The sequence below is a fragment of the Pseudopipra pipra genome, chromosome 15 (genome assembly GCF_036250125.1).
Source record: "Pseudopipra pipra isolate bDixPip1 chromosome 15, bDixPip1.hap1, whole genome shotgun sequence".
NCBI lineage: Eukaryota > Metazoa > Chordata > Aves > Passeriformes > Pipridae > Pseudopipra > Pseudopipra pipra.
Genome location: NC_087563.1, coordinates 2,366,164 through 2,393,468, shown reverse-complemented (window position 1 = coordinate 2,393,468; position 27,305 = coordinate 2,366,164). Strand labels below are relative to the sequence as shown.

Genomic DNA, 27,305 nt, shown 5'->3' with positions numbered 1-27,305 from the left:
AGTCAGGCCCCGCAGAGCCCAGAGCTGATGATCACGTGGGCTGGCCATCTCAACAAACCCTCCACCACACGCCAGCATGGCCAGTCCAGAGGCCTCATGGTGCTGACCCCTCATTCCCAAGTACATCTCCCATCTCCAGTCACTGCCTGGCCCTCAAGGATGCAGCTTCCTCCAGGACATGGTTCACAGCACATGCATGTACACACACACACATGCACAGCCACGGACCAGCCAGCCCGGCTTTCTTCCACCCCAACATCCTCCCTCAAAGCTTCTCCTGGTGGATCCTCACATCCTCTTGCGCCCCAGCCGTGTCCCGCAGCCGGTGCATGGAGGAGCAGATCGCTGCCATGCAGTGCCCTGACCCAAATCCTGCTGGGAGGGCTGGGAGCCGCAGTGCTGCAGTGAGGATGCACTTGGCGGTTGCAGATGGAGCCTTGGCATGTCAGCAGCGCCGGGGGGAAGCACCCGGATCAAGGTGCTCCCCCACCCCGGGATGCGTCGGGAAGGAGAGGTGCTCCCAGAAAAGCTTGCTGGCAGCAGGAGGGTGATGGAGCCGAGCAGACACGCTCCCCATAAAGATGGCTCTACCCCTCCTGGCGGGGTGGATGGGGGTGATGCTGCTGCCGTGGGGCTTGCTCAGGGTCTTGTCTCCAGCTGGCTGGAGAGAGGATGGATCCTGGTAGGCAGCAGCAGCACAGCACCCCTTCCCCAGGCTGTGGATGAGTCCATCCTACATCCCCCTCCCACCATCCAAGCATCACATCTCAGGGACCCCCTCCCTGGCCACCCATTCCTGTTTCTCATGGTTTTTCTTTCAAACTGGGGCAGACATCCCTGTGCCCGTCACACCAGCTTCACCTCTTCCCCAGGGCCTCCAACTGGCTGCACCAGGCTGCCGGGGCAGAGGAGCTCTGGCGCTGGGAGAGATTAGATCATCTGGGGAAACCAGTGGTTCTGGCTTTGGTGGTTTCAGCCCTGTGCCAGCCTTGACTCTCACAACCTCCTCGTTTGTTTTGCTAACAGCATAAGGTTTTATCTTGAACCATCCAGGAAGTGTCTGGGCCTCCTGGGCAGGCAGGGCTGGGACCCGCGGGGAGATGTGATGGCTGCAGAGGAGGAAAGGAGACACCAGCAACCACCTAAATAACTAGTCCCTGCAGGGCTGGGCAGGGCAGTCTGGGGGCTTGGCTCAGCCCTGCCATCTGCTTCCCTTTGGGAACTTTCTGAGAGAAGTTTCCCTTCCTTCCTTGTGCTCCGCAGCTCTTTGATGAGCCCGGGGTGAGAACACAGACGTGTGGGGAGCGGCTCTTTCTTCTGCCCGTCTCCCAGGCTGCATCCTTTCGTACCGGGGGGGATACGCTACATCCTTTGCTGGCTGCACAAACCCAAGCCTGCCTCGGGTCCTTGCAGCCCCCCACCATCCCAGAAGCTGGCTGGAGTGGTGTTAACTTCGGCGAGCTCAGCAGAGGTGCCTGTACCTGCCCGCGGGCTCCGGAGCGCGGTGCAGCATTAATTACTCTCTGCGGGGGGGGGGGGGGGGGGGATAAGAGGAATATTGTAGCTGTAATGGACAGAAATGAGATTGTCTTGTTTTAGTAAATTTAGCTGGGAGTCTCCATAAATTGCAGGTTTGGGTGTTGGCAGATGTCTGGGAAAGTCTCCTACTGTCCTGGGTCAGTGGGTTTTCTCAAGGTCGTTCACGTGGAATGAGCTGATAAATGGATCCAGCAACGAGCTGCAGATGGAGCTGAGGGTTCATGGGGGACCTGCCCTGTTTTTCCCCAGTTTCAGAGACACGCTGTGCTGGGAGCAATTCCTGGGAACTGTGAATCAGCTCCTGCTCCTGGGTTCAACTGGACTTGGGTCAGATTTGGCTCTGCTGTGCAGAGACCAAATGAGGGAGCATGTTGGTGAGGTCCCGGGGGCTGCAGATCCCTGATTGTGCTGGGAGGAGTGGCTGGGCTTGTCAAAACAACAGTCTGTGAGCTTCACTGGGCGCTTGGGGGACCTGGGGCAGCACGAGAGGGGGTGAGGAGTGGGTGGTACACCGTGCTGGCTTCAGGGGCCTTGGTAAGGATGCTGAGAGTCCTGTGGGCAGGGCAGGAATGTGCAGTGGCTCGCGGCAGGTCTGTGCTGGGGGACTTCGCTTGGTGGCAGGGAGCGGTGCCTGTACCTGGGAGAGCAGTGTGGGGTATTTGGGACCTCAAAATGAAGAGCTTCAACCACGGGAGATGAGGATCCCCGTGGTACGGGCTGGTCTGCACAGCCCGAGGCAGCGTGGGTGTGTGCAGGCTGTGCTGCAGGGGGAGGTGACAGCGGGGTGCTCACAGCCAGCACCCCACAGAGGGGTGGCACAGAGGGGTGAATGATGTCTGTGACGGGGTGGCAGAGACACGGACAGGCTGTTTGTCAGGGGTAGGTGATGCAGGGGGTGCAGCCCTTGGCAGGAGGTGGCACAGGGAGGGGTACAGCCCCTGTCCCCCGAGGAGGGGGCAGTGGGGTGTGTGCAGCCTGTACTGCAGTGGGAGGTGGCGGGGGGGGTACACAGCCACAGGGAGAGGTGGCAGTGGGGTGCACACAGCCTGGACATGGCAGGAGGTGACAGTGGGGTGTGTGTAGTGTGCAGCCCAGGGCAGGTGATGACTCCTCTGTGAGCAGCACATCTGCAAGGAGGCAGTGGCACTTGCTGTCCTTAACTCATCCAGGAGAGCATCGAGTCTCTCCTGCCTGACAGTCCCTGGCCCCACCAGCACTTGGGACCTCATTCTTTGCTCCCTTGAAAGATCACTCAGCATGTGCCACCTCCTGGGGCTCCCCACATCGGGCTGGGTGACTTGCAGCACTGCCCAGTCCGCTCTTCTCACCCTGCTGAACAAGATGCTGCTCATTCCTCCCTACCCTCCTCTTCCTCTCCGTTCTCAGACCCCCTGCCTCTCCCCTGCCAGATGCCCTTGGAGCCAGTGTTGGTCTGTGGTGAACACGGGCTTTCCTAGCTTGGATCTGGGTTACTTCTTTTTTTTCCTCCCCTATCTCCCCTCTTTTTCTTTTGTGTATCTGCTGCTCTCCACCCCCCTCTCCTGATCTCTGTGGCTTTCCCCTCGGCACCAGTCTCTCCTGACGGGCTGTGTGCTGGCCCTGGGACAGAGGGATGGCACAGAGGGATGGCACAGCGGGATGCTGAGCCCTCTGCAGCGCAGAGCCGAGTCCTGGCTGGCTCTGACGGCCGAGCTGTGGATCCCCTGTGCGATGAAAGCCCTGGCTGTGTGGGCAGCCGCCCACTCCAAGCCACGCTGATTGATATTCCCAGCACTGCTCTGCCCGCTCGGCCGGGCTCTCAGCTGCAGTGCTGTTCCCTGGAGCGGGGCCCAGCCCTGCAGCCTCCGTAATCCGACACCCAAATCCCGGGGAAAAAACCCGGCGCTGTGACGGGCTGTGTCCCCGGGCACTTGGTGGTCCCCGGGCACTTGGTGGTCCCCGTGTGTCCCTGGGAATTTGGAGGTCCCTGTGTGATCCCGGGCACTTGATGGTCCCTCCGAGGGTGAAGGGAGAAGGGTGGGATGCAGCTGGAGGGGGAGGAGGGTGGAGTGTTCCCAGGTGAGGACAGAGCTGAGATGTTCTGGGATGGGATGGAGAGGAGGTTGGGGTAATGAGAGGCTGCGTGATGTAGGGCAGGACAGGGAGGGGTGTTGTGGAGGAGGGCGAGGGCTGAAGGATGCCTGGAGCAAAGGGCACACAGTGGCTCTGTCCCTGGGAACTGTGTCAGCTCGGGGTGGGGAGGGCAGCCCTGGTGGGGTGGGGAGGGCAGCCCTGGCAGGGTTTGGGGCAGCAGAGAAGAGGTGGATCCTTTGCCCTTGTGTCCCTGGAGCTGGTGTCTACCAGGGACCCCTGGAATGAATCCCCCTGTGTGGGGCTGTGCAAAGAGCAGGATCCCCCTTTTTGGCTCGTGGGGTGTTGGACATTCAGCCCCTGTGGTGTCCTGCCAAATCTGAGCACTGTGCCAGGCCCAAAGCATCTTCCTCCCCCTCCACCCTCATCCCCACACATCCCTGTGGTGTGAGAGCACCTGCCCATGGCAGAGCTGTGCTCCCTCCTGCTGCCAGACAAGCTGGTTCCTCCAAGCTGCAGTTGCACAACCCCAGCTCTGCTCTTGGGAGAAACCAAGATGGTCAGTGGAAGTTCCTCCAAAAGGGACTTCTCCTGCAGTGCCCTGATCCTTCAGTGCCCCAGGAAGCCCCACAGTCTGCTCAGCTAGGGCAGAGGAGGGTTGAACATGAGTGAGGAGGCAACAAAGGTCACCTCTGGCATCTTGGTTCCCCCATTGTCACCTCTGACACCAGTTGCAAGGTCCATCAGTCCAGCTGGATGAGGCTCAGTCTTGGCCTCTCATCTGGGAGCCTGGGTCATCTGTGATTCAGACCCTTTCAGCCTCCCCCTAACAGGCCATTCATCGACCTTTTCTTCTTGACTTGACCTTTCTAGTACTTCAAGAAGGCTTCTAAAAAGGATGGAAAGTGACTTTTAACGTGGGAAGATAGTGATAGGACAAGGGGGAACAATTTTAAACTAAAAGAAGAGGGATTTGGGTTAGATATTGGGAAGAAATTCTTGACTGTGAGAGTGATTCAGGTGGTTCAACCCTGGCACAGGTTGCCCAGAGAAGCTGGGGTTGCCCCATCCCTGAGAGTGTTCAAGGCCAGGTTGGACGGGGCTTGGAGCAACCTGGGCTAGTGGAAGGTGTCCCTGCCCATGGCAGGGGATTGGAACAACATCTTGCTGTAAGGTCCCTTCCACCACAACCATTCTGTGATTCTGTTCTCTCTTGACTTTCTGGAGGTCTCAGTTTGCACCCTCGAGGACCTGCTTTCCATATCCCACCAGCAGTAAAGGTTTCTTTTTCCAGTGATGTTCCCAACTCAACCCTGTGGCTGAGAGCACGAGAGGAAGAGGAGGTCAGGCAGAGGACCAGAAAGAAAACAACTCCCCCGGAACCCTTAAAAACAACCCCTATTTGTTTTGCATCAGTGTCTTGTGTGGTGTAAACTGTTTACTCCCTCAGTCCTTCAGATGCTGGCAGGAAAGCGTGGGTGGGTTTGTGGTGGGAGAGTGGGATGTGACCTGCTGGCAGAGCAGGAGAAAGCTCGTACACCATCTCCTCATTTACATCCCTTTTGGCACTCACAGCCGTGCCTCGTGGGTGCTGCCCAGAGATCCCTGAAGACGCCCCTGCCCCGGGAGGTAAACATCCTTCTGAGCACCTCCTTGCTTGCAAAATGCCCACCTGTGATCTCCCCTCTGCACGTGGCACGGGCGGATCCTGGCGGGTTCCATCAAAGCTGTTCAGAGCCATCACTTGGGGCGGGCAGCAGTCACCTCCTCCCTCCCTCTGCACTGATCCTGCTCCGTGGCGAGGCTGTCGGAGCAGAGTGCCCTGATTCAGCTCCTCTGAGACATCTTTAAAGGCCCGAGCAATCTGAAAGCCTGCAGCTATTTTGCTCCCACACGGCCTGGTTTTCACATCCTCCAAACTCCCCGATGCTCTGGAGCAGCTGCAAAGCTGCTGCCGAGGAGACTCTGACAGATATCCAGCCCTGCTTGGGGGGGGAACCTCTTGTCTGAGCTCTGGACGGAGATCCTGCTCGAAATGTCTTGCTGAAGTGATGTCTGATGTTCCTCTTACACTAATCTATTAATCTTTCTGCTTCTTCATCAAAAGCACTCAAGCCCCGTAGAAAGCAAAATCAGTGTTTCAGATGTTTGAAGAGCCCTTCGTTATTATTCAGGCTGGGCAAGACCTTTTGGGGTGTTGTGATTCAAGGCTCTGCAAGTGCCTGGAGGAGCTTGGGCTGGTTTTTTTTTTCCCAAGGATTTCAAGTGGATCACAGTTTATTAGGGGTGTCTCTTGCCAAGAGAAGAGAGCTCTAATGTTCGGGAAATTCGTCTCGAGCCGCAGCCTGCGAGGTTTGACCCAAGGACTTGACAGCTCTCCCAGGATCTGAGGACAGCTCATCCATACCAGGGGTTCTGTGCCAGACCTGGTAATGCCAGAGCAGTGCAGGCAAGAGAAGTGGCTCTACCAAGCCTCACACTATTACTTGTCCTACCTGTTTGATGTCTCCAAATGAAGGCTTGACTTACCCAGTATCACCGTCCATCAGGAGCTGCAGGTTGGTTGCAGACCACTAAAGGGAGGGCTCTGCCCAACAGAGCATGTTGGTGCACAGACTTATGGAATAGGCACAATTCCTTGGGCAAACAGGAAAAGCTTCTGCCCTTTGCCAGTGAAAATAGAGGTGGTTTGAGAACAGGTTTGCCCTCAGAGGAGAAATTTCAATTTGAAAACAAATCAGGAAGAATCGGCATTTCCCCCCCTATTTCCCAAGTCAATCAATATACATATAATACATAAATATATTTTTTCCTAGTAATTTCCAAAGGCATGATTCCCACTGACCTTCTTGAATTTGAATCATAATTAATACTTGGCTTGAATTCTGAAGTGAAAGGTACCTTTGCAAGAGCATCATTTTTTCATTTTTACATGTCAGCAAAGATCTCCCCCCTGCCCCAACCCTGAAACCAGAAACTCACTTGAATAATGATCTGAATTCAGCAAATTGACAGGTTTTCTGTGCAGAGTCTTCCCGTTGCAGTGTTCCTGGTTGTCTCTGTTTTTTTGATAGAGTCCTGAGTTGATGGCTCAGGACCCCCTGCTCCCCCCAGAGCTTTCAATGCTCTCTGTCAGCTCCACTGGGTGCAACTGGGAGCCAGATTAGCTCATTATTTTCCCAGCATTATTTTCCCACTCTACAGCTGTTGGATTCCTCGAGGGCTTTGTTCAAGTGTTACTCCCAGTCCTGGAACCTTTTTCTCCCTGGGATCTTCAGATGGTTTTAATGTGATTATGAGACCTCCTTCTGTGTCCTGGGCAATTTCCACTCTACACCAACCATCTCCAAAATAGCTCTATTATCAGCTTGATAGTGATAGACATTTCGGGACACCACGGCCAGTCCAATTGAGACATTATTCCATAAAGATTATGACCCCTTTAGATTTTATGAGTCACCCTTCAGATGATTTATTTCCATATTTTCCTTTCCAATCTTCATTTCACCCAAAGAAAAGCCAAATTGCACACCCTCCATGGGCTCAGAGCTCTGATAGGCTGAGGGGTTAGGCAAGCTCTGTCCTGGGGCTGTCTAAATGGGTTTCTAATTGCGTTAGATCTTGCTATGAGTTAGATAAATTCGATCTGACCAGGCAGGTTGGCACCGGGCTTTGGCGGCTTCTTTGAGCATCATGCAAATTTCAGGAGGCTTCAGGGCACCTATGTGGAGTCAGCCCACATTTTACCCAGATTTATTCATTAAATAGTGCCTGGGGATGTGATGTCCATTTTAGGATGGCTGTTCTGCTATCATTATTTCGGCAGGACTTGGAGACTGTCTCTTCTGTCTGCAAGGTCAGCACTCGCTAATTGTCAGCAGTGGCAGCCATGCGAGCAGCCACTCACAAGGGTGAGCAGCTGCATTTAGGGTAATACCTGGTCTGGGGAGCTGGAATCATATGGATTCCTGTGTGTCTTTCCTCTGGTTGCAGATTCCTTCTGTAGTATTGTTTGTCAACAATGGAAGAGCTAAAGGGTTGTTGGGAGCAACCCTCGTGTCAGACACTGGGATGGACAAAGAGCTAAAGGGTTGTTGGGAACAACCCTTGTGTCAGACACTGGGATGGGGAAAGAGGTAAAGGGTTGTTGGGAATAATCCTTGTGTCAGACACAGGATTGAGGAAAGAGCTAAAGGGTTGTTGGGAATAATCCTTGTGTCAGACACTGGGACGGGGAAAGAAGTAAAGGGTTGTTGGGAACAACCCTCCTGTCAGACACTGGGATGGACAAAGAGCTGACGGGCTGTTGGGAATAATCCTCCTGTCAGACACTGGGATGGGGATGGACACAAGGATCTGTGGGCAGAGCACAGCCATCAGGTGAGACTCACGAGCATCAGGTGGACCAGAACTGTCAGCCCCATGGCTGATGTGCCCTGTGTGACCCCAGTAGCTGTGATGGTGACCCACTGAATTGTCAGAATGGTAGATCAGAGAGCCGAGCCTTTAATTCTCCTGGTAGTCCTGTCCAGAGTTTTCAGTGTTCTCTTGGAGACAGCACCTTCAATGGAAGATTCTTGAGAAGGTTGTTTTGAATGCAGGAGGGGTCTTACAAGTGTGCACAGCCCACAGCTCTGCTCAGAGCTGGGTCCATCTGTCTCCCTCCTTTGTCTGTGCTGGCTGCAGCTCCTGCCTGGGTGCTCCATCCCTCCCTTGTCCAAGCAGGGAGAGCCCCTGGGACCTGTTCCCTTGCTCTGGCACAAGATCTTTCCTCAATTCCTGCATGTTGTGCTAACAGGGAGCAATCCAGCACTGCTGGGAATGCAGCTCTGGCTGTCTTGATTTGCTTAACAAAGAGAGAGCCTGTTCTTGTGCCTCTGAACATCTGGAGATGCTGTGGCAGGGCAGGGAGGGACCTCTGGGGCAGACAGCGTGCCCAGGCCACTAAGGGGACCAGGGAGACACGGGAGGGAGAGGCAGAGGAGCTCCTGGAGGAGCAGAGATGCCAGAGATTCCTGTAGATGCCAGGAGGTGACACCAAGCCAGGGCAGTGTTTGGTTTGCAGTGTTTGCCTTTGCTGCTGGTCTGCAAACACCCTCCCTCCCGCTGCTGCTGTGCCAGGTAACGCCATGAGCTCTTCCCATCCCCTCCAGGTATGGCAGGGTGGGTGCAGAAGGAGCAGAGGAGGCTTTGGGAGGCTTCTTCTCCAAAAATCAGCGCAGTGGTCAGCCAGTGTGCTGCTGGGGAAAGGACGGGAAGAGCTGCCTGTGCTCGGATCCATCCCCACCCCAGAACACGGGCAGGAGCACGGGCTGTTGTCAGGGGAGCTGTAAAATGGTTGGCTGTTTACAGCCACGAGCCGAGCTGGTGTCCTGTTTCCTAGAGCTTGAACGTTTCCCTGGGTGGTTTTGTCAATTCAGGTCCAGCTTTCCTCGAGGCTTGCCCTGGTTTCCATGGACAAAATATTCCCCTCAGCCTCCTGCTCCGAAGCCTGTGTAGCACTGGACTGGAGCCGTTGCTCCTCTCCAGGCACGACCCTGGCAAATAAAATAATTCCCACACGCCACAAAGCCTCCCCACAGGAAAAGCTGGGTCTGTGTAGTTCAGAGCGTGGTCCCCTGGGCTCATCTTCTCCTTTTTCTCTCAGTAACCGGGGATGTTGCCTCGCTCCAGGTTGGTTTGTAATGGAGAGGGGTTCATGAATTAGTCTGAAGTTGACTAACTCCTGCTCCACAATGGCTCCCTTGTCACTTATTTTTATATTCCGGGCGTTGGGTCTGACATTGCCTTTCACTCTCAGCCCTGTGAGTTGCTGCATTGTGGCGGCTGTTGGGGAAGCAAGCTCCTTTGGCAGCTGGCTGAAAGGCCGTTGAGGCTTCTGGCATGTGGGGAGGCGCAGGAGCCACTGGAAGCTGCCAGATGAGCCCGTGAGCCGCGGATCCTGCTTTGGGATCAGCAGCGAGGGAGTTAACACTTGGGGTATTTTCACCACTCCAGCGTTAATCGGCGCTCAGGGGGGGAGCAGGGTGGCTCACCTCGGTTCCCGGCAGCAGGAAAAGGGTGCCCGGGGCGGATTTTACCGTTTCCTTTGTGAACAATGGAATTTCGGGACCGCATCTCCTGCTGCTCCATCCATGCCCTCTGCGCAGGGGGTGATGCCGTGAGTTTGCAGGGAGCCACTGTTCCCTCCTAGCACTGCTCTCGTTTGGGCTGAGTTTGTTTGCCCCGGGTTTAGCAAGGAGAGTCAGTTTGGTGCAGGTCCTGAGAGCTGGGAATGTTTTCATGAAGGGAAGAGGCAGGAGCGAGCAGAGTGGGGCTGCGGAGAGAGTGGATTTAGTCCCCATCCAGCATCCGTGGGTGGAATCCTCATAGAATCACTAAGGTTGGGAAAAACCTCCAAGATCATCAAGCTTTGGCTGATCCCCACCTTGTGCCCCAGCCCAGAGCACCCAGTGCCACATTCAGTCGTTCCTTGGACACTTCCAGGGATGGGCACTCTCCCACCTCCCTGGGCAGCCCCTTCCAGTGCTTAACCAGCCTTTCCACGAAGAAATTTTTCCTGATATAATGTTTTTCGTACCGTGTCCTCTTGGTAGAAGGCACCAGCACAGGCAGGGACTGGTGCTGGGGGGTTTGGGGTGTGCAGCCAGGACCAGGCAGGCTGGGGAAGGGTGTCGGGGGCAGCCCAAGAAAATTCCTCATCAAAACAAGGTCGTGCTACTTCAGACAAGCCCCAAAACTGGAACCATGGGTGTGACCCCAGCCTCCCCGTTGTGGGAATGCTGTGGCAGAGCTGGAAGAGGCAGAGAGAAGGGCAGCAGGGCTGGCCTGACCTGCCTGGTGTCTGCAGGAGGACAACCTGCACGTCCCCACACGCTCAGGAGAACACACGGAGCAGGATGCAGCATGGATTTGTGGAACTGGAAAGGAGCAGAGCAAGGAGCAATTTTTTTTTTTTTTCACAACCCTGCAGGTAGGAGAAGTTCAAGGCAGAATTACCAGGCAGCAGATACAGAACCAAAGGGCTTTTTCCACGGAGCAGGGAGTTCATTGCTGCAGGATGCCAGGGGCTCAAAAAGGCAAGAGAACACTTCACAGAGGATGGGGGGTCATTAAATGTGGAGCTGCAAACCATTCCATCTCAGGAAAAAAACCCTGAACTGTGGCAGCACAGAAACCCACAGGACTTACCAGGGGATGAACATCTTCATCAGAGCATCTGCCGGTGCTGGAGGCAGCTGCTGGTGCTCCCTGAGGAAAGAGTGGGATGGGGGCTTGGTTTGTTCCTCCGATTTAGAGGCTGGCACAGGTCTCCCCATCATCTCCCTAGCACTGGGGAGCCCTTGAAAGGAGTTTTTTTCCAGAGCCACAATTTCTCAGCTGAGAAAATAGACAGCTTTGCCCCAAATCCCATTTTGGCGCGGTGGCAAAGTGGAGGCAGCAGAAATAGAAATAGAGAACCAATAAATACTGGGGGAAAAGGGAAGGAGTGGATAGCAATTAGTAGAAATGAGTAGTTATGGAGTGTAGAAAATTAACAAGGAAAGCCAAAGACATTGGGGGGAAATCAATTTTGACAAGGTAAACACAATAAGTAGTTTAAAAAATGTGCTGGGAAGAGGTGGAATCCAGTAACTGTCAATTCCAACTGGAGATTGCAAAATTGTTAATTATGTAGAAAACTGCAAAAGTATTCAATGAATAGTTGTAGTAATTTGGACTGAGACATAACAACGTAGGATGTAGTACCTGCCCATGCATTGGTAACCAGCAAAGTCATTCAAAATCGCCTTGAAAGAGTGAAACTTGATATAATTGAATGAAATAATTAGTACCAAAGAGTATTCAAAAGTCTGGAGTAGGATCTCTCTGATCCGGGGGTGTTAGTGGAGCTGGGGAGCCCAGGCAGGGCCAGGAGGAGTGGGAGGGCGTGAGCCAGCTGGGACAGTGCTGGGGATGTTGTGTGCAGCGCACACTGTCCTCGCCAGCCCCGGGGAACAACTGGATTAATAGCTAAAGCAGGCAACTCGGTGATGGAAATAGCATTGACGTCAGGCACCGCAGCTTGATGGCAAGGGGTACTGGGCAGTGTCATTACATGACAGGTCCAGCTTTTAAACCTTTCCTTAGGCATCTGGGCCTGGCCTCTGTAGGAACAGGATCTGCTCGAGGCGCTCCTGCGGGTCTGAAGCGGCAGAGCTGGTTTGAGGTTACAGGGCTTGGTTGATCAGCTCGGGGTTGATGGATGTGCTGAGCTGATGATGTGTTTTGTTGTTGTTGTTATTATTATTATTATTATTTTGAATGAGCACTGCTCTCAGGGTGGACATCAGGAAGGATGGAAAAGGTTGTCAAGCATTGGAAGGAGCTGCTGAGGGAGGTGGAGGAGTCCCCATCAGGGAAGGCCTGGCCGTGGCACTGAGTGCTCTGGGCTGGGGGACAAGGTGGGGATGGGGCACAGGGGGGACTCCATGGACTGGGAGGGCTTTTCTCAATGATTCTGTGATTCCATCTGAGATGGATGAAGATCTGGTTTATCCTCAGCTGGGCGAAGAACAGTTTGTCTGGAGTCCTGGTGGAAGGAGGTTCTCCTGGAGGAGCTCCCCGGCGGCGGCACCGCTGCCATTCAACGCCGCAATCAACGATCTGGAAGTAAATATAAAATCACCGCTGATAAAACCTGCAGCTGACATGGAGATTGGTGGAGTGGGAGATCATGATGAGGATAGAGCAGTCATGCAGAGCAATCCAGATTGCTTGGTAAACTGGGCCCATTTAAACAAAGTGCATTTTAACACAGCCGAGTGCAGAGCTGCGCGTTGAGAAATGGGGAATGCTGGTTTATATCCCGGGAAGCACTGACTTTAAAATGGATTTAAGGGTCACACTGCATGAGTAGCTCAGCGTGAGAACTCCTGGCGCTCACACTTAAGGGCTAGAACAGACCTCAGGTGAGAAGAACCTGAGAGGTAGGAGAAGGAAGGCTCTGCAGGAAGCCCTGGTGAGATGGCAGCGGTGCTCCTGCGAGGATCACCTCCCATGAGGAATGGGGAAAAACTGGGGCAATTACACATGAGGGCCACAAAACTGATTTGCTGGCTTGCAGGTTGTGACTTGGTCCTGGTTTGTTTGACTGGAAAAGAAGACTGAGGCATGCCTGGATTGCACTGTACAAGCAACTCCTTGTGTAGAGGATGCTGCGTGCTGAAAGGCTCTTTAACCTACCAGAGAAAGGTCAAACAAAACCCAATTTCTGTAAGTCAGTGCCAGACAAATTGATTCAGTGTCTTTCCGTGACTCCAGAACAAGGCTCTCCGGGCTGGAGAGCTTCACAAGGCACAAGCTGGTCGGGCTGGGCAGAGAATGAGGGGGGCACTGCCCACGTTGGGCTGGGGGGGAATGGGGTTGAGCGCGGGTTGTCTTTCCCCCCCAGGGAGGAGAAGAGCCCTTTCAAGGGCTGCCAGGCAGGATGTGACATTTAAAGGAGGTGTTTTTCAGGTAAAAGGGATGCTATTTGGACGGAGACCCCTCAGGGGAGGGATAGTAGCTGTCACAGGCTGGGTTTCAGAGGCTGTTTGTTTGTGTTATTGCAGGCACCCCGAGGAGCCCGGGTTGTTTGGCTGAGGTTTTACAAGCACAGAGTGAAAGCAGGAGCTTGGAGCTCGGGATGAGCCTCGGTGAGGGAGGAAATCATCTTCAGGCAGGCAGTCAGGATGCAGGAGGAGGCTGTGGGAGAGCAGCTCCTGGCACAGTGGGCAGGGATGTCTGTGCAGTGGTGGCTTTTGTGGGCTTTACACAGCTGGGCAGCCCTTGGAGCGGGCTGGGAGGGGGCTCCAGAGGGTCATCAGCACACAGCTCTGCTGTGGGTGAGACTGCCTTGCCCTCAGGTGGGCACAAAGTCCTCCTGAGAGGGCCTTGCCTGTCCCTCCATGACAAAGATTGCACCTTCTGCTTTGGCAAGAAGGTTCTGGCACAGGTTGCTCAGAGAAGCCCCACCCCTGGAAATGTCCAAGGTGAGGTTGGACAGGGCTTGGAGCAACATGATCTAGTAGAAGGTGTCCCTGCCCATGGCAGGAGGGTGGAACGAGATGATCTTTAAGGCCCTTTCCAACCCAAACCATTCCAGGATTCTATGATTGGACTTGGCCAAAACTACCATTGGTTCTTTTTTCTGTAGTGATTAACCTCAGTCTTCCCATGGCTGAGAGCCTCTCCTTGTCTGCCCATGGTCCAAAGCAGCAGCTTTTTCTTTGCAGAAGACTTTTGCAAGCTTCAAGAGTGCTGCCTCTGCCAGCCTTACCCTTCTCCTTCCTGAACTAAATTCCTCATTTCTATTTTTAATATTTTGTTGTGGTTCCCAACAACCGCTTGTTTCGGTTTGCCTCGGGAACGGCACCAAGCTGGGCACAGCTCTGCCTCCAAAGCCTGGCTCAAACTGAGCAGAGCAGAGAGATCCCTGCGTGGCTCAGAGGCTGTTTACACATCCCAGTAGAGATGCATTTTTTGGGGCGAGGTTGATGGATCACCCAGCCCTGGTGTGCTGCAGCCCCCGGCCCCACTGCTCGGGGGGGGGATCATTTCTGGCAGATGTGACACACACATCCCACATCTGTCACCCCAGCAGTTAATGAAAATACAGGCTAGAGATGGACCCGGGACACAACCCGGAGAATTTCATTTGATCCGTGGTCCCAGCCTGTCTGCAGTAATGACTTTGTGAATGCAACTTTCTAAACGCTTTGCATCCACCCTGCAGCGAGTTGCACTACATTACCCAGGCAGAGATGTACATGCTGCACTACACTGTTTTCTTGCATTACTTATGAGAATGTCATCGAAAATAGTGCCAAAAAAACTTCCTAAAGTCAAGGTAGAACATTTACTGCTCCTCCTCCATCCACCAGGTCTGCTGTCTTTTCAAAGGAAGAAGTTCAATGGCTTGACATGTTTGTTTGTGACAAACCTACAGTGGCTGTTACTCATTTCCTTGTTATCTTGTAGGTACTTACAAAGAGTTCTTTTATCTGCTTCAGTATTTTTCCAGGAACTGAAATTAAGCTAACTGTTTTATAATTCTCCAGCTCTTCTTTTTTCTCATCATTAAAGACAGGCGCTATTTTAGCTCGCTTCCAATCTTCTGGAAGCTCCCTGATTCTCTACGAATTCTTCAAGAAAAAGAAAGTATGGAAAAAAAAAAACCAACAACCCAGCCCTAACAACTCTGAAGTTACTTAAATCAGGTCTCTAAGCATCTGGGATGAATTTAATCAGGTCCAACCAACCTTAAAGCAGCTAGCTCATCTAAATGCTCCCTGTGTGTTCCTTCCCTCCGTTTGTCTCAATTCCTTCCCTTTCCTGGTCGGTGCTCGCTGTGTGGGACGCCTGATTGCCACTCATTTGTAGTAAAGACACCAGCAAAAAAAAAAAAAAAAAGAAGGTATTCACCCTAAACGATGTGTTGTCTCCACTTATCTCCTCATCACCTCCAGATTCCCATCAAACAGCTCCTTTCTTGGGCTCCTTCTCCTACATTTATGGGCGCTGTGGTGTCCTTTTCTCTCTGCCGGTGTTTGTGTTTTGTGTTTCATTCTCCGCACGCATCATCCCACTCTTGCCCTATGAACTCGTGCTACCCTCTCCACTCCTCGGCAATCACGACAAAGAAGGATTTTGTGGAAGGATTTGGAGGAGGATAATGATGTAGCTTAATGGCTGTTTGCGGGGAGCTCCTCCCGAGCATGAGGCAAAGCTGGGGAGAGAAAGTGTGAAGTAGGGTCTTTGAAATGCTTAACGAGCAGACAAAAGCTGCGATGGTGACCCTTGGTGCAGAAGCTCTGAGGATGAGCGATGGGGTCAGGCCAGAGGCTGGGAGGTGAGGGATGATGTCACCGTGGCTCTGTGCTGGGCAGTGATCCCATTAGAGGGGCTCTGGGCTGGGTTTGGCCACGTGGGTCTCTGGGTTGGGTCTCTGAAGACACCAAGGGGACATGTAGAGTGGGGACCCCAGGTGAAAGGGGGGGAGGGCAGTGCTTCAGGATTCAGGGGGGTGTTTCCAGAGCCTTCCTGCCATGGGACAGGACATCTGCCCAGGGTTGTCTCTGGGTGAAAGAAGAGGCTGGGACAGGAGCTGCGGGGGGAGCTGGTGGGTTGGGGGAGCACAGGGACCGTGCAAAGTGTGCTCCCCACGTGTGGTGGTGTCTGATGGGGGGCTCTTGGCTGGGGAAGGCCCCACAGTGTGCCTGTCAGGATGGCTGTGGGGGGCTGAGGATGGACCCTGCTGGTGTTGGCAGCGCCGGGCAGGAGCTCTCTGCCTCTGTTTGTGGGTCAGGTTTGATGACCCCCCTCTCTGCCTTCCTCTGCTTGGGTGGGTGATGCAACAGCTCTTCTCTTCTCTCCAGTTACCTCATCGCCGAGTGACGTTCTCCGCAGCCAGCCAGGCTCAGGACCTGCAGGATCCCTCCCAGCACAGCTACTACGACAGTGGGCTGGAGGAATCAGAGACCCCCAGCAGCAAATCATCGTCGGGGCCCCGCATCGGGCCGCTGGCCCTGCCCGAGGACCACTACGAGCGCACCACGCCCGACGGCAGCATCGGGGAGATGGAGCACCCCGAGAACGGTACGTGCCCGCCCACCCCGGCCCGCCCCTCCCTCCCCCGGGGCCCGGGGCTGCTCATCCCCGGCCCTGCACCTCCCCCGGGGGGGGGAGATGGGCCGAGGAGCTCGGCTGGCCACGCTGGGCTGTGGTGGGGAGGGGAGGGTGGGGGAGAGACGAGGCTCAAAGCAGGTACAGCGAGGAGGAGGGAGGGGAGGTCTGGGGGAGGCAAGGGGATGTGGGAGCGGGAAGAGTTGAGGAGGCAGATGGGTTTGGCAGGAGGTAGATGGGTTTGGCATGATGTAGAGAAGGGGTCCAGCAGGGTGGTCCAGGGTGGCAGCCCAGGGGCACCCAGCCCAGGTGAGCTCGTGTGCCATGCTCAGGGGGTCCCACGGGCGCCTGTCCCCACGGCAGGGCAGGGTGGGTGGGTGTGATGCAGCTCTCCACGCTGTGGTGGGGGTCAGAGCCGTGGGAGTTTCCCGGGGAGCAGAGGGGAGAGCAGGTTTAGGGGCACAGGCCGGGGTGAGGAGACCCATGGAGTGGAGGATCAGAGAGCATGGGGGTGGCAAACCTGAGAGCGACGTGTCCTGCCTTCACTGGGCCCTGAGGGTCACCTCCTGCTCGGGCCCAGCTTCCCCTGAGAACCCCCCAGGAGCTGTCTGTGGTCTCACTGCAGGCTTTCCCCTGCCCTGGCACAGCTTCACCCCTGGTTCTGCTCCTTGTGCTGCCTCTGTGCTGCCTGCCTGACTGCCCTCAGCAGCCCACTCCCAGCTGTCTTCTCTGGCCAGCTTCAGTTGCTTCCTCAGACTTGGCTCTCGCTGTGCATACAACATCTTCTGTCCTGCACCTGCTGCCTTCTGTGCTCTTGTGCTGAGGGGAGGTTGCTGTGGAGCCAGAAAGTTCAGTGAAACCTTTGGGAGGGAAAGGGAAGTGGTGGCAGAGGGTTCTCCTGAAGTCTCCTCCTACCTCTGGGAGCATCCTGGACTTTGGGACAGGTCTGTATGTGGTGTGAAAATGGTTGAGAACGTGTTCAGCTGGTTTTTAGGGAGCTGCAAGCCTGCTGGATCCCTCTATTAAGGAACCATGTGAGAAGTTCTCATCCTTCTTCCCTCGTTAGTTCCTGGAGTATTGCTGGAGTTCTCTGTGTTACCATTGAAGCCCCATGGTGGGGCCAGGTCTGGCAGGGCTCCCAAATCCATTTATTGCTCTTGCAATATGAGGCACCCTCTTGGCTAGGAGTGTTGTGCAGATCACTTTCTTCCCAAAAGTACCGGTCAGGCAACTGGGAAGAGCAGTTTGGAGAGGTTCCTGGAACCCTGGCACACAGTGACAGTACTGGACTTCCCAAGTCAAGAGAGGCTTGAAGGCCATACGGGCAAGGAGATTCCATGTGGCTGTGCTGAGGCATATGGGGAGGCAACGGTGGTGGGGGACCTGGAAGAGGAAAGTTGGAGTCCTGGAAAGTGCCAGGCAACTTGGAGATGGTGAGGGAGGAACAGGACTGAAAGTAGGAAGAGGAGAGAGAGAGAGGAGCACTTGGGAGGTCTGCAGCAGGAGATGGAGGGCAGAGGGGGCTGTCTGTAGTCCTTGGGATGTTCCCTGTCTGCCCCAGGTGATGAGCAGAGCTCAGGAAGGCTGAGGGACAGTGTCCAGAGCAGTGGCTCTGACTGGGACAGAGTGCAGGGCACGGCTTCCTGCCCCCAGCATCACAAACCCCAACCTGCCCTATAAACCAGGCAACTCCCTCTCTTTGCACGAGGCTCCCTGTGTACATTCCCATCCCAGGAGGACAGGAATCACCCCACACCCATCCACCAACAAATGCACGTGTGGTACAGAGAGGTGTAGAGCTCCCAGGGGAGAACCAGAACCAGAACCAGAACCCTGTTCTGCTCACTGTCCCCCAGCCTGGCCTGTCTCAGCTCCCTTCACACGGCAGGGGATGGGAGGTCAGGCCCCAGTCCTGACCCATGTAAAGCAGGTGGAGAGCAGAGGCCCCAGCGGGCCAAGGCTCTGGGGAATCCACCAGCATTAGCCCAGCTGGTCCTGGTGCCCTGTGGATAATCTGGCAGTGGCTGTTCGAGGGACCTGAGGAGCAGGGGCAGGGTCATGATCCTTTAAGCAGACCCTGGCACCGGGACAGGTGATTTGGGGATTAGCAGGCACTGGTGGTGTTAGAGCAGCTCATCAGAGCTGTGTTTCCCACGCTTTGCCTGCCCAGGGTGTGGCACGTCCGACCCCTCTGTGGCTCCAACAAAACCTTTCCGTCTCGTTTGTCCAGAGAAGGGTCATGCCTTGCTTCCAGCCATGTGGGATCACCATGACCTTTTGGGGACTGTCTCACCATGCCCTTGTCTCAGCTCAAGCAGCACCAGCCCCTCAGAGAGATCAGATCTTGTGTTTTTGTGAGGCTGGGAAGACTGAGCCATTCTTGACCTTATATTAAACTGAGGAGACGAATTGGGTCCCACACACCCTATCTCGTGGCACGAGCGCAAGACTGACACGACTGTGCATTTTCTAGGCTTTCATCTAGTTATAAATATCCAACATAACAGGGCTTCCATTGCTTTCTCCAGGAGATTATCCCTGCAGCCGAACCAATCTGATAAGCAAGTATGCAAGGCTATTTATAGCTTTTCAACTGGAAGACAGATCCATGCCTTTTCTTTGTAGATGGTTCTTCACTTGATTAACACACATATCAGTGTCCTCCTTTTTTGGACACTTTTTGCTGTGCAGACTGCAGTAAAATGCTGTATTGCAGGGGCTGAGCCAGGTCCTTTTCAGGAGGAATTATGATGTTCCTGACAAAGACTTCTCCAGGATCTTGGCACTCGTGTGCCAGCTCCTCAGCCAGCCCAGGTTTGCCATCCCTGGTATTTTACCTGGCTGCCCACTGTTTCCTCCCCAACATTTTGCAGTGGTGTCACCCACTTTGGTGGGGTGTGCTGAGCTGGGAACGGAGCTCACTCTCCCACCTGGCCACCCGTTGCTTTCTCTGGAGACATCTGTTCCCCCTGCATCACAGATTTGCTTTAGTTGGAAGGAGCCTGGGAGTGATTGTGCTCTGCAGAGGATCTGCCCTGCCATAATGCACACAGAGCTTGGATTATGACAGTGCCAGTCGCTCTCCATTGGCAATGGAGAGAATTTAGTAGGATTACAGGACCAATATGTGCAATTTAGGAAACGTTACACGGAGGCTGCTTCCCTCTGCTCCTGTGTGGTCCAGACGTACCCAAGATTATGATATATTGGATGAAGCCTTTTTGATTTGTGTTCTTCAGCCCTCAGAACAGGGGCAAACATTTAATCTGTTTTATCCCTGTTATTTAAAGTGGGGACCCCGTGCCATTTTTAAATGCATTCTGTAACAACCCCGCTCTGAATATGTAATTAACAGTCATCTCCTGAGCTTTGGCACTGCACTTAGTGTGGTAGTATCTGTACTTCACAGGTGTTAATGAGTTTATCCTCGCAGCTCCCCTTCCAGGGAAGAAACTCCACCGTAGGTGGGGGGATGAAACAGGAAATTATATTCTGCATTTTGGAGGTGTCTGCAAGCTCTGGGTGACCCCCAGATGAGCTGGCAGCTCCTCTGTCCGCTCTTTTCAGAAGGTGAGAGCCTTCCCAGTGCTCCAGAGCCACGAGGCAGGTCTCCAGCTGCTCTTGGATGGTGAAGCCAAGGCTGTGCCGGCCGCCTCCAGGCAGCTGCTGACGTAGGAGGCGCGAGCAGCTCGGCTTTGGGACTTCGTGGCAGGGCTGCACGTAAAACCCTCTCGTCTGGTTCATAGCCACGGGCTTTTCTGACAAGACCAGCCTTCTCCTCGTGGTCCCCCACCTCCTCTGTACACCTCAGCACAGCCTGAGCAGATGAATTGAGATACCACTTCCCGGCTTTGACTGCTGGGCTTAATAAAACCCCGTCAGTGCAGATTTTTCTTTGTTTCAAGAGAGATTTAGGTTGATGCATTGTGAAGCCAGAGGAGCAGCTTCACAGCCATGAAATTCCACCCTGTGATTTCTGAGCACTCCTTTGGGAATATCCCACTTTGAGAGCAGATGGTGGCAAGTGTGTGAGACCCCAGGTGAGCCCTTCCAGTGATAGGTCCTCTCTGCCTCCAGTTTCACCAGTCTACACTTAAATTCTGCTTCAGCTGCTCTACCTCCCACTTCTTTCCGTGGAGTCCTGTGATACTGGTGTGTACTTGTAGATCAACATTCAAGCAAGTCACCAATTAAAGTTCTCTTTGATACACTCGAAAACTGAATCAACTCCCTCACTGTGAGCAGAGCCAAGGCAAGCTATTTTGGCAGCTGGGTCTCTCTTCCTCTCCTCCCACCCTTCCTCGTGCTCCTCCCAGCCATTGCCATCTGCTCCTGACACCACCACAGACCTGCAGCCCCTTTCCTGGGCAGCAGCAACATCTGGCACATCTTGGGTGTAATGTGCTGCTTTTTGGCAACCCTTGCAAAGGCAGTCTGGGGAGCATTTGTCCTCCTCCTCTTTGCTACACTTCTGATTATAGTTCAAGTCTTCCCTTCCTTTGTATTGTTTTTTTTTCTCTGCATGACCATCAATTTGCCAACAACCTCTTGGCGGTGTGGACGTGTCCAGATGATGGTCCACAGCCCTCCAGCAGCACTCAGTGACATCTGTAGCAGGGATAATGTGCTTGTGTTTGTCTTCCTGGTCTCATGGTGCTCATGTGTGTCCATCGCATGCAAACGTGGCGGCTCCCGGCTGGCACCGGGCTGTGTGTGCACCCTGCAGTGCCAGGGAACCACAGAATGGTTTGGGTTGGACATCAGCTAATTCCACCACCCTGCTGTGGGCAAGGACACCTTCCACTAGACCAGACATCCAACCTGGCCTTGGACACTTCCAGGGATGGGGCAGCCACAGCTTCTCTGGGCAACCTGTGCCAGGGCCTCCCCACCCTCACAGGGAACAATTTTTTCCCCTACTCTCTGTCAGTGGGAAGCCATTCCCCCTTGTCCTGTCCCTCCATCCCTTGTCCCCAGTCCCTCTCCAGCTCTCCTGGAGCCCCTTTAGGCTCTGGAAGGGGCTCTCAGGTCTCCCTGGAGCCTTCTCTCCTCCAGGTGAACCCCCCCAGCTCTCAGTCCCTTGAGAAGGTGGGTGGCTCAGAGGAGGACTCCCAAACCAACAGTCCCTTCTCCCTGCTCATGGTGAGGATGGATTTGCAGCACTGGGCAGCCACCACCTCCTGTCTCTGCTTAGTGCCAGTCCAGTCATGAGCTTCTTTTTAAGGCTCACACTGTGATTGTTGTTCAGATCCCTCCCGGCCAACAGATGGGACAAAAAAATTACTTTCTGCCTCCTTCTCTGGCACAGCCACTTGTCTAGATCTTAAAACCTATTCTTTTTTTTTTCTACATTATCTTTAAATGTGCCTTTTGTCTTGCAGAAAGAGTTCCAGGCACATGTTCAGTCTGCAGAGCTTTTTTTCCAAACGTGCCCTGCAGCGGTTTTCCTTTGTAGCAGAGGGCTGGGAAATGCCTTGGATTGGGCTCTGTCTGGGGTGTGGGATCTGAGCTCCCTGCTCTTCCTGGGCAATGCCAGGGTGCATGGACAGGTTGTCTGGTGCCCAGACCTCTTCTGTTACTGAAAGATCTCACACCTCGTGGGAGAAAATGGAGGGTATGGCATGGGATGGGATAAAAGCTGCCATCCCTGGAATAAAGCTGGTCTGTGGCTGGCACTGGGCACCAGTCTGCCCTTGCTGACTGAGGGCCAGCAGGTCACACATCTGGCCAGCTGAGAACATCAGGTCTGGCTGGTGCCTGGACTCATCTCTAGCTGAGACATTGTGGTTTTGGGTTTTTTTAACTCATCTTCAGCCCTTTCCTTTTTAACACGTGACTTCAGGGCTGGAATTCCTTGCTGTTGCTGTTTTGTCCCTATTAGCAGTTTCCAGTGCTGCTCGGGTTTAGGGTGTGCACAGTCTCTGTGACCATCTCATCTGCCTCTACAAATCATGACTGGCTTCCTCAGTGATCTTCAACTCTACAGGCACCTGCATTTCTCCATAAGAAATTGGGAGCTTGTCTTGCTTTCCACCCTTAATGTTGGTTCATCCCCAAAGACAGCTCGTGATTTGCCTAATCACTGCTGAAGAGAGTTGTGGGAAAAAGATGTTTATCACCAGAGACAGCATCCAACAGATTGCAAATGGCCATGGATTACACCACCTTGGTTTCAACACCCCATTTCTGCCTGAGCTGTAATTTCAAACTCGTTCTCGCCCCGTGTCTTTATTTTCCATGGTTTCCAGCAGCCGTGTCTGGGTAAACTCTTATGAAAGAGCTGCTCAGGTCAGAGCAGTTGTGTCACGCCACGTCAACCAGGTCACCTTCCTTAATTGTCCCAAGAATCCCAGGGTAAACAGGGTACAGCTGTTTTTTCCTCCCCGGACTGAGTAAGGAGTACATTGCTACCAGCTACAGAGAATGCCTTTAATCCTCTCAAGACCTTCTAAGAAGGATGCTACTTCCTTCAGACGTTGTCCAAAATAGCTTTAATAATTTATTTGGCAGTGTCTCTCCCGCCTCACAGGATTATGTGGTAGTACACATATAAGATTGTCCTCAAGCTCTCCAAAGATCCTTTGCAGATCTTGGACACCTTTAGAGGAGTTATTTGAAGAAACCAAATTTCCCTGTTGGATTGTGATTTCTTTTTCCACCCTTTCTGTCCCTGAACTGTGGTTCCATTATGTGATTATGAAAGACCTGGGCAGTGCAGTCATTCTGAGTCAATGCCCAAGAGACAAAAAGCTCCATATTTCAGTAGGAAGGTGCCTTCTCTTGTAGAATATATGGGTCCCTATGGCTGTGTGTGTGCCTCCTGCATTCAGGATTGAATTTTTGGAGTTTTCTGCTATTCCTTGTGATCCTGTGAGCTCTTCCATTCCCTCTTGCTGTCTGTGGCAAGATGATGGAAATTAGTGAATGTCCTCTCTCTTGTTTTATGCCCTTCACATTCTTCCTGCTCTGAACTTACTGGATGGAGAAAATCCGATAGTTTTTCTTAATCTTTATTCTTTCTTCCATCTGGAAGCCCTACCCAATGTGATCCTCTCCCTGTGCTGCCAAGAGGGCACATCTCAGGGGGGTGACCCTGCTCTAAATTTGCTGATTTCCAGGGCAGTACTGCAGAGACCACAGGCCTGGAGAACACTGGAGAACAGCTGAAAGCTGCTGACCCCACACTCACCTCACTCTTTAAAAACACTCTTCCCTCTTCACTAGGCTTGGTCAGCTCCATGGCAGACTTTGAGACTTTTCTTAAAGGAATCAGCTGCAAACAGATTGGAGAACATCATTTTTTATCTAAGAACTACAAATGAGCTCATGCAGGGATGATGACTTCTGCTGGCCCAGGGAAGGGAGACCAAACAGCATCAGGCACCTCTTCCAGTCCAGGGCAGGAACACTTTCCACCACCGTTTCACCTCAGCAGACCTGGGGAAGGGTTGTAGCTCTCCCATGGCAGGACATGCCCTCCTGTACCCTGGTGGCATTAAACCAGGGAACTCAGTCCACACAGGACTTGATATTTGACTTTTGCCTGGAAACGGCTGCAAATTCCGATGCAAATGCCCATGCAAACGGTCATGCACAGCTATTCTTATCTCTGGACCAAATCTAAACATCCCTTCTTTGGTATAAAGCCTATTTTCCAAAAATACTTTATGTCATCCTCAAACTATTCATGGCTTCAACTCAAGTTCATTAAACTGTGTTACAGGAAGAAATTTTCCAAATTAGAATCCGCGATGGGAACAAGAGGGTGGGTCCTTCCCTTGTGCCATGTTGTTCTCCAGAGAGGACATTTCCTCAGAGTGGGGGGTTGGATGAAGCTCTGTCAGACCCTTCTTTTGTGTTTTCTACCACATTTTAGAATATGCACTCGAGCAGGCCTCGAGCCCCAGTGTCCCACCTTTGGACAGGTGCTCCGTGTGATGTCCACAGGGAAGAGCCAGGAATGGGAATTGTGAGCCTTTCTGTTGATGAGCCACAGCACCCCCCCATGTGTTTTGGTAGCAGAAGTGCCAAAAAGAGGCAGGTCCCCTCCTCTCTGTCCTGGTTTGCTCATCCCTGTGCCCTGTTGTGCCAACACAGCTGCCTGGCCAGCTGGACCGGGGAGCTGAGCAGGCTGAAGTTTTTGCTGGATGAATTTGTTGTTTGTTTTTTTTTTGGGGGGCCATATTACTCTTCAGGCAGAGCAGTTTTCCTAACCTGACTGCTCCGTGGCTCCACGAAGCGCTGAACTAGCAGGAGCAGGGCTTTTGCAGGAGCTGAGGTCGACGTTCGGGTTTCGAACACGTCTAAACCAGAAAAAGCGACCAAGTGTAAAAGCAACAGACAACCAGGATCCCTCAGCAGCCCCAGACTATTTGTTGTTTTCAAAGACCTTCTTCCTTAGAAAGCTCCTTTTGAAGTAATTTGACGTGCCATTTCCAGCTCCTGTGTGATCTACCGCAGTTATTTCCCCTTTATCTGCCTCCAAATGCTCCTGGATGTCTCTATAAACCTGCCTGGCAGTGCCTCTGCCCATGTAAGGGGACCTGCATTAGTGGGGGATTTAAACTTAATGCCAGAGAAGCTTACAAAGTCTCCCATTTGAGCTTCTCGAGGACTTCACACTGCATTTTCTTTCTCATAAAAATAGCATGTGTCTGAGTTTGAAGGATCGGTCAGATCCCTCACATGGAAAATCCCTCTCATCGGCATGAGATAGAGGATAAGGGATTCATCCCTGTCCCCGGTGAAATCAATGGGAGCTTTGCTACTGAGACAGGTCAAATGTCAGTCTCAGTTGTTCGCTCTTCCCCAGGATTTTATCCTTTGTGCTCTCACTATTAAAGGATCTCTCTTCCTGTCTCCTTCCCACAAGCTCTCATCCATCCTGATTTGAAGTCACCTCCATTAAGTGCCTGTAACGCCGGCGCTTTGCTCTGCTCGCGGAGAGGACACTCCATAAATCTCACATTAGTCATGGCATGTGGAGAGCGATCCCAGGGATAGGCTGCTTTGACTCAGAGGTTACCAAACCGTATCAGCCCCTGCATTTGCCTCTCCTTTCAGAGAGAGCTGAGTGTCCCCAGCAGGAACCAGGGCTCATTTCGTGTGAGCTGATGCAGCCACGGGGATGGGCGTGGGCAGGCCATGTGGTGGGCTGGTCCTTCTTCCCTGGGCTTCCTTTCCAGCACCTCTGTCTGGTCTGAGCAGGACAAGGATCTTTCCCCCCAGAAATGGGGGAAATTTGTGTGCTTTATGGCTGAAGGGCTTTCTCAGGACAGGTCTTGGGAACACACAGTGACAAGTTGTCCCTGTATGTTGTTACTGGGACCCAGTGGGATGGAGAAGGGGCTGTGCCTTTGCACTGGGTACAAGGCTTCCCAAATAATCTCTGTGGTGCACTTCAGCCTGGTGGAAAAGGAGGGCTGCACCTCGCTGGTGGAAGCAGCCCAGGGGCCTGATGGAGACTTAGTGGGGGCTCCTTCCACTGCTGTGTCATGGAAACCAAACAGCCACATCCTGTTCTTGGGCTTGGAGGCCAAGAATAGGGAAATGTCCCTCCACAGTGCTCACCTCCAGGTTGTGCCAGGGCTCTTTTCTGGCAGGGAGCTGCTCTGAACCAGGTGAAAGCAGATCAACATCAAGATGAGCCAGACAATGAGGACAGTGCTCGTGGTGGGTCTTGGAGATGCTCACATTTACACTTGTGACCCCTACTCCAGTGTAAAACTGGCATTATCACGTTAAAATAACGTTAAAATAATTTCACTTTTAAACTAATTTTGGGTAAACTGGTAGAAAGGCTGTGAGTCAGGAAAAAATCAGCTCAGATGGCCCATGTGTGAGACGTGTGCCTCTGTTGTAGCCTGTGCTCTGTACTTATTCAGATATAAAAGGTAAAATGTTCTTACATGGATGGCCATGAACCCTCTGTACCAGGAACAGTGGGAGAGGCTGGGGAAGGGATCCAGCAGAGAAGGGATCCAGGGTGCTGGAGGACAGGGACTCAGGTCCATAGGAAGGAGCAGCAGTTCTCCATCGGTTTTATGTCTGGGGCTGGTTTAGAACAACCTTATTTTGAAGTGGAGAAACAGGGAGGCAGTGAGAGAAAGGAGGAGAGGGTTAGGATCTGATATTTGTTCAGGGATGTGTCAGAACGGCATGTCGAGTTGTTTTATAGCTGCTGAGGAAAGAGAAGATGGAGTAGGGAATGTAAAATGACAGAGAGTGAGTAGATGTGATATTTGCCTGATGTATTTTGCTGGTAATTAGTGTAATGCCAATTAGACATAAGTAATCTTTTTTTTTTTCTTCTTCAGCTGTATAAATTATTGCTTGAAAATATGCCAACTAAAACCAAGATATTAAACTTTGAGTGATATGGAGATCTCTGTTCCTTGAGGATCTCTAGATGAAATTACCCAGACAACAGGGATCTTGACAAAGGCAAGACTTATTATATCTAGAAAGAAAATGAATAAAAGCAAAAGGAATTGTGTATTCCATGTCTAGCATCTTGCTGCTTATTAACCACACAGGAAGGGGCCCCCACAGAGATGCAGCTACATCAGTGAGAGAAGGCAAATATCTTGCCTTTCCTGCAAACAATGCGGCTTCCAGGCTATTGTTCCCCCTATCAGCTTCCTCAGCAGCCAGATCCTGAACCCTTCCCGTGTTCAGGCAGCTCCCTGCTGCAGGTAAACCCTGCCACCCACCCACACACATCCCATTTTTCATCCCCCAAGCCCTGTTTTCTCTCTGTGCTCACCCACATCGTGAGGCACAGGACCGGTGTTGTTCTGCCTCTCGCTCCCCGGGGACATAAACCTCTTTAATGATGATGAACAGCTTCCTTCAAAGGGTCAATTGCTGATCCTGCACCTCTCAAATCACGCTTCCCTTCCAGCTCTCTCCCTGTCCAGCTCTGGGCTGCTCTTTCCGACAGGTACAGGCAGCTCTGCCTGATGCTGCACACGTTTTGCCACGGACGGTGCGGCGGGAGCAGAGCTGCTGGTACCAACCCCTCCCTGTCGGAAAAGAATGACTCCAAAAAC

At 53.0% G+C, this 27,305-nt stretch overlaps 1 protein-coding gene across 3 annotated transcripts in view; it reads left to right on the top strand.

Annotated features, from left to right (window-relative positions):
* PCDH1 (protocadherin 1) overlaps positions 1–27,305 on the top strand; it is a 151,329-nt gene that overhangs the window by 12,393 nt on the left and 111,631 nt on the right. For all 3 annotated transcript variants that reach the window (XM_064671445.1, XM_064671443.1, XM_064671444.1), the window contains exon 4: positions 16,008–16,227. In XM_064671445.1, the coding sequence (XP_064527515.1) occupies positions 16,008–16,227 (220 nt within the window). The remainder of the gene's footprint in view (positions 1–16,007; positions 16,228–27,305) is intronic.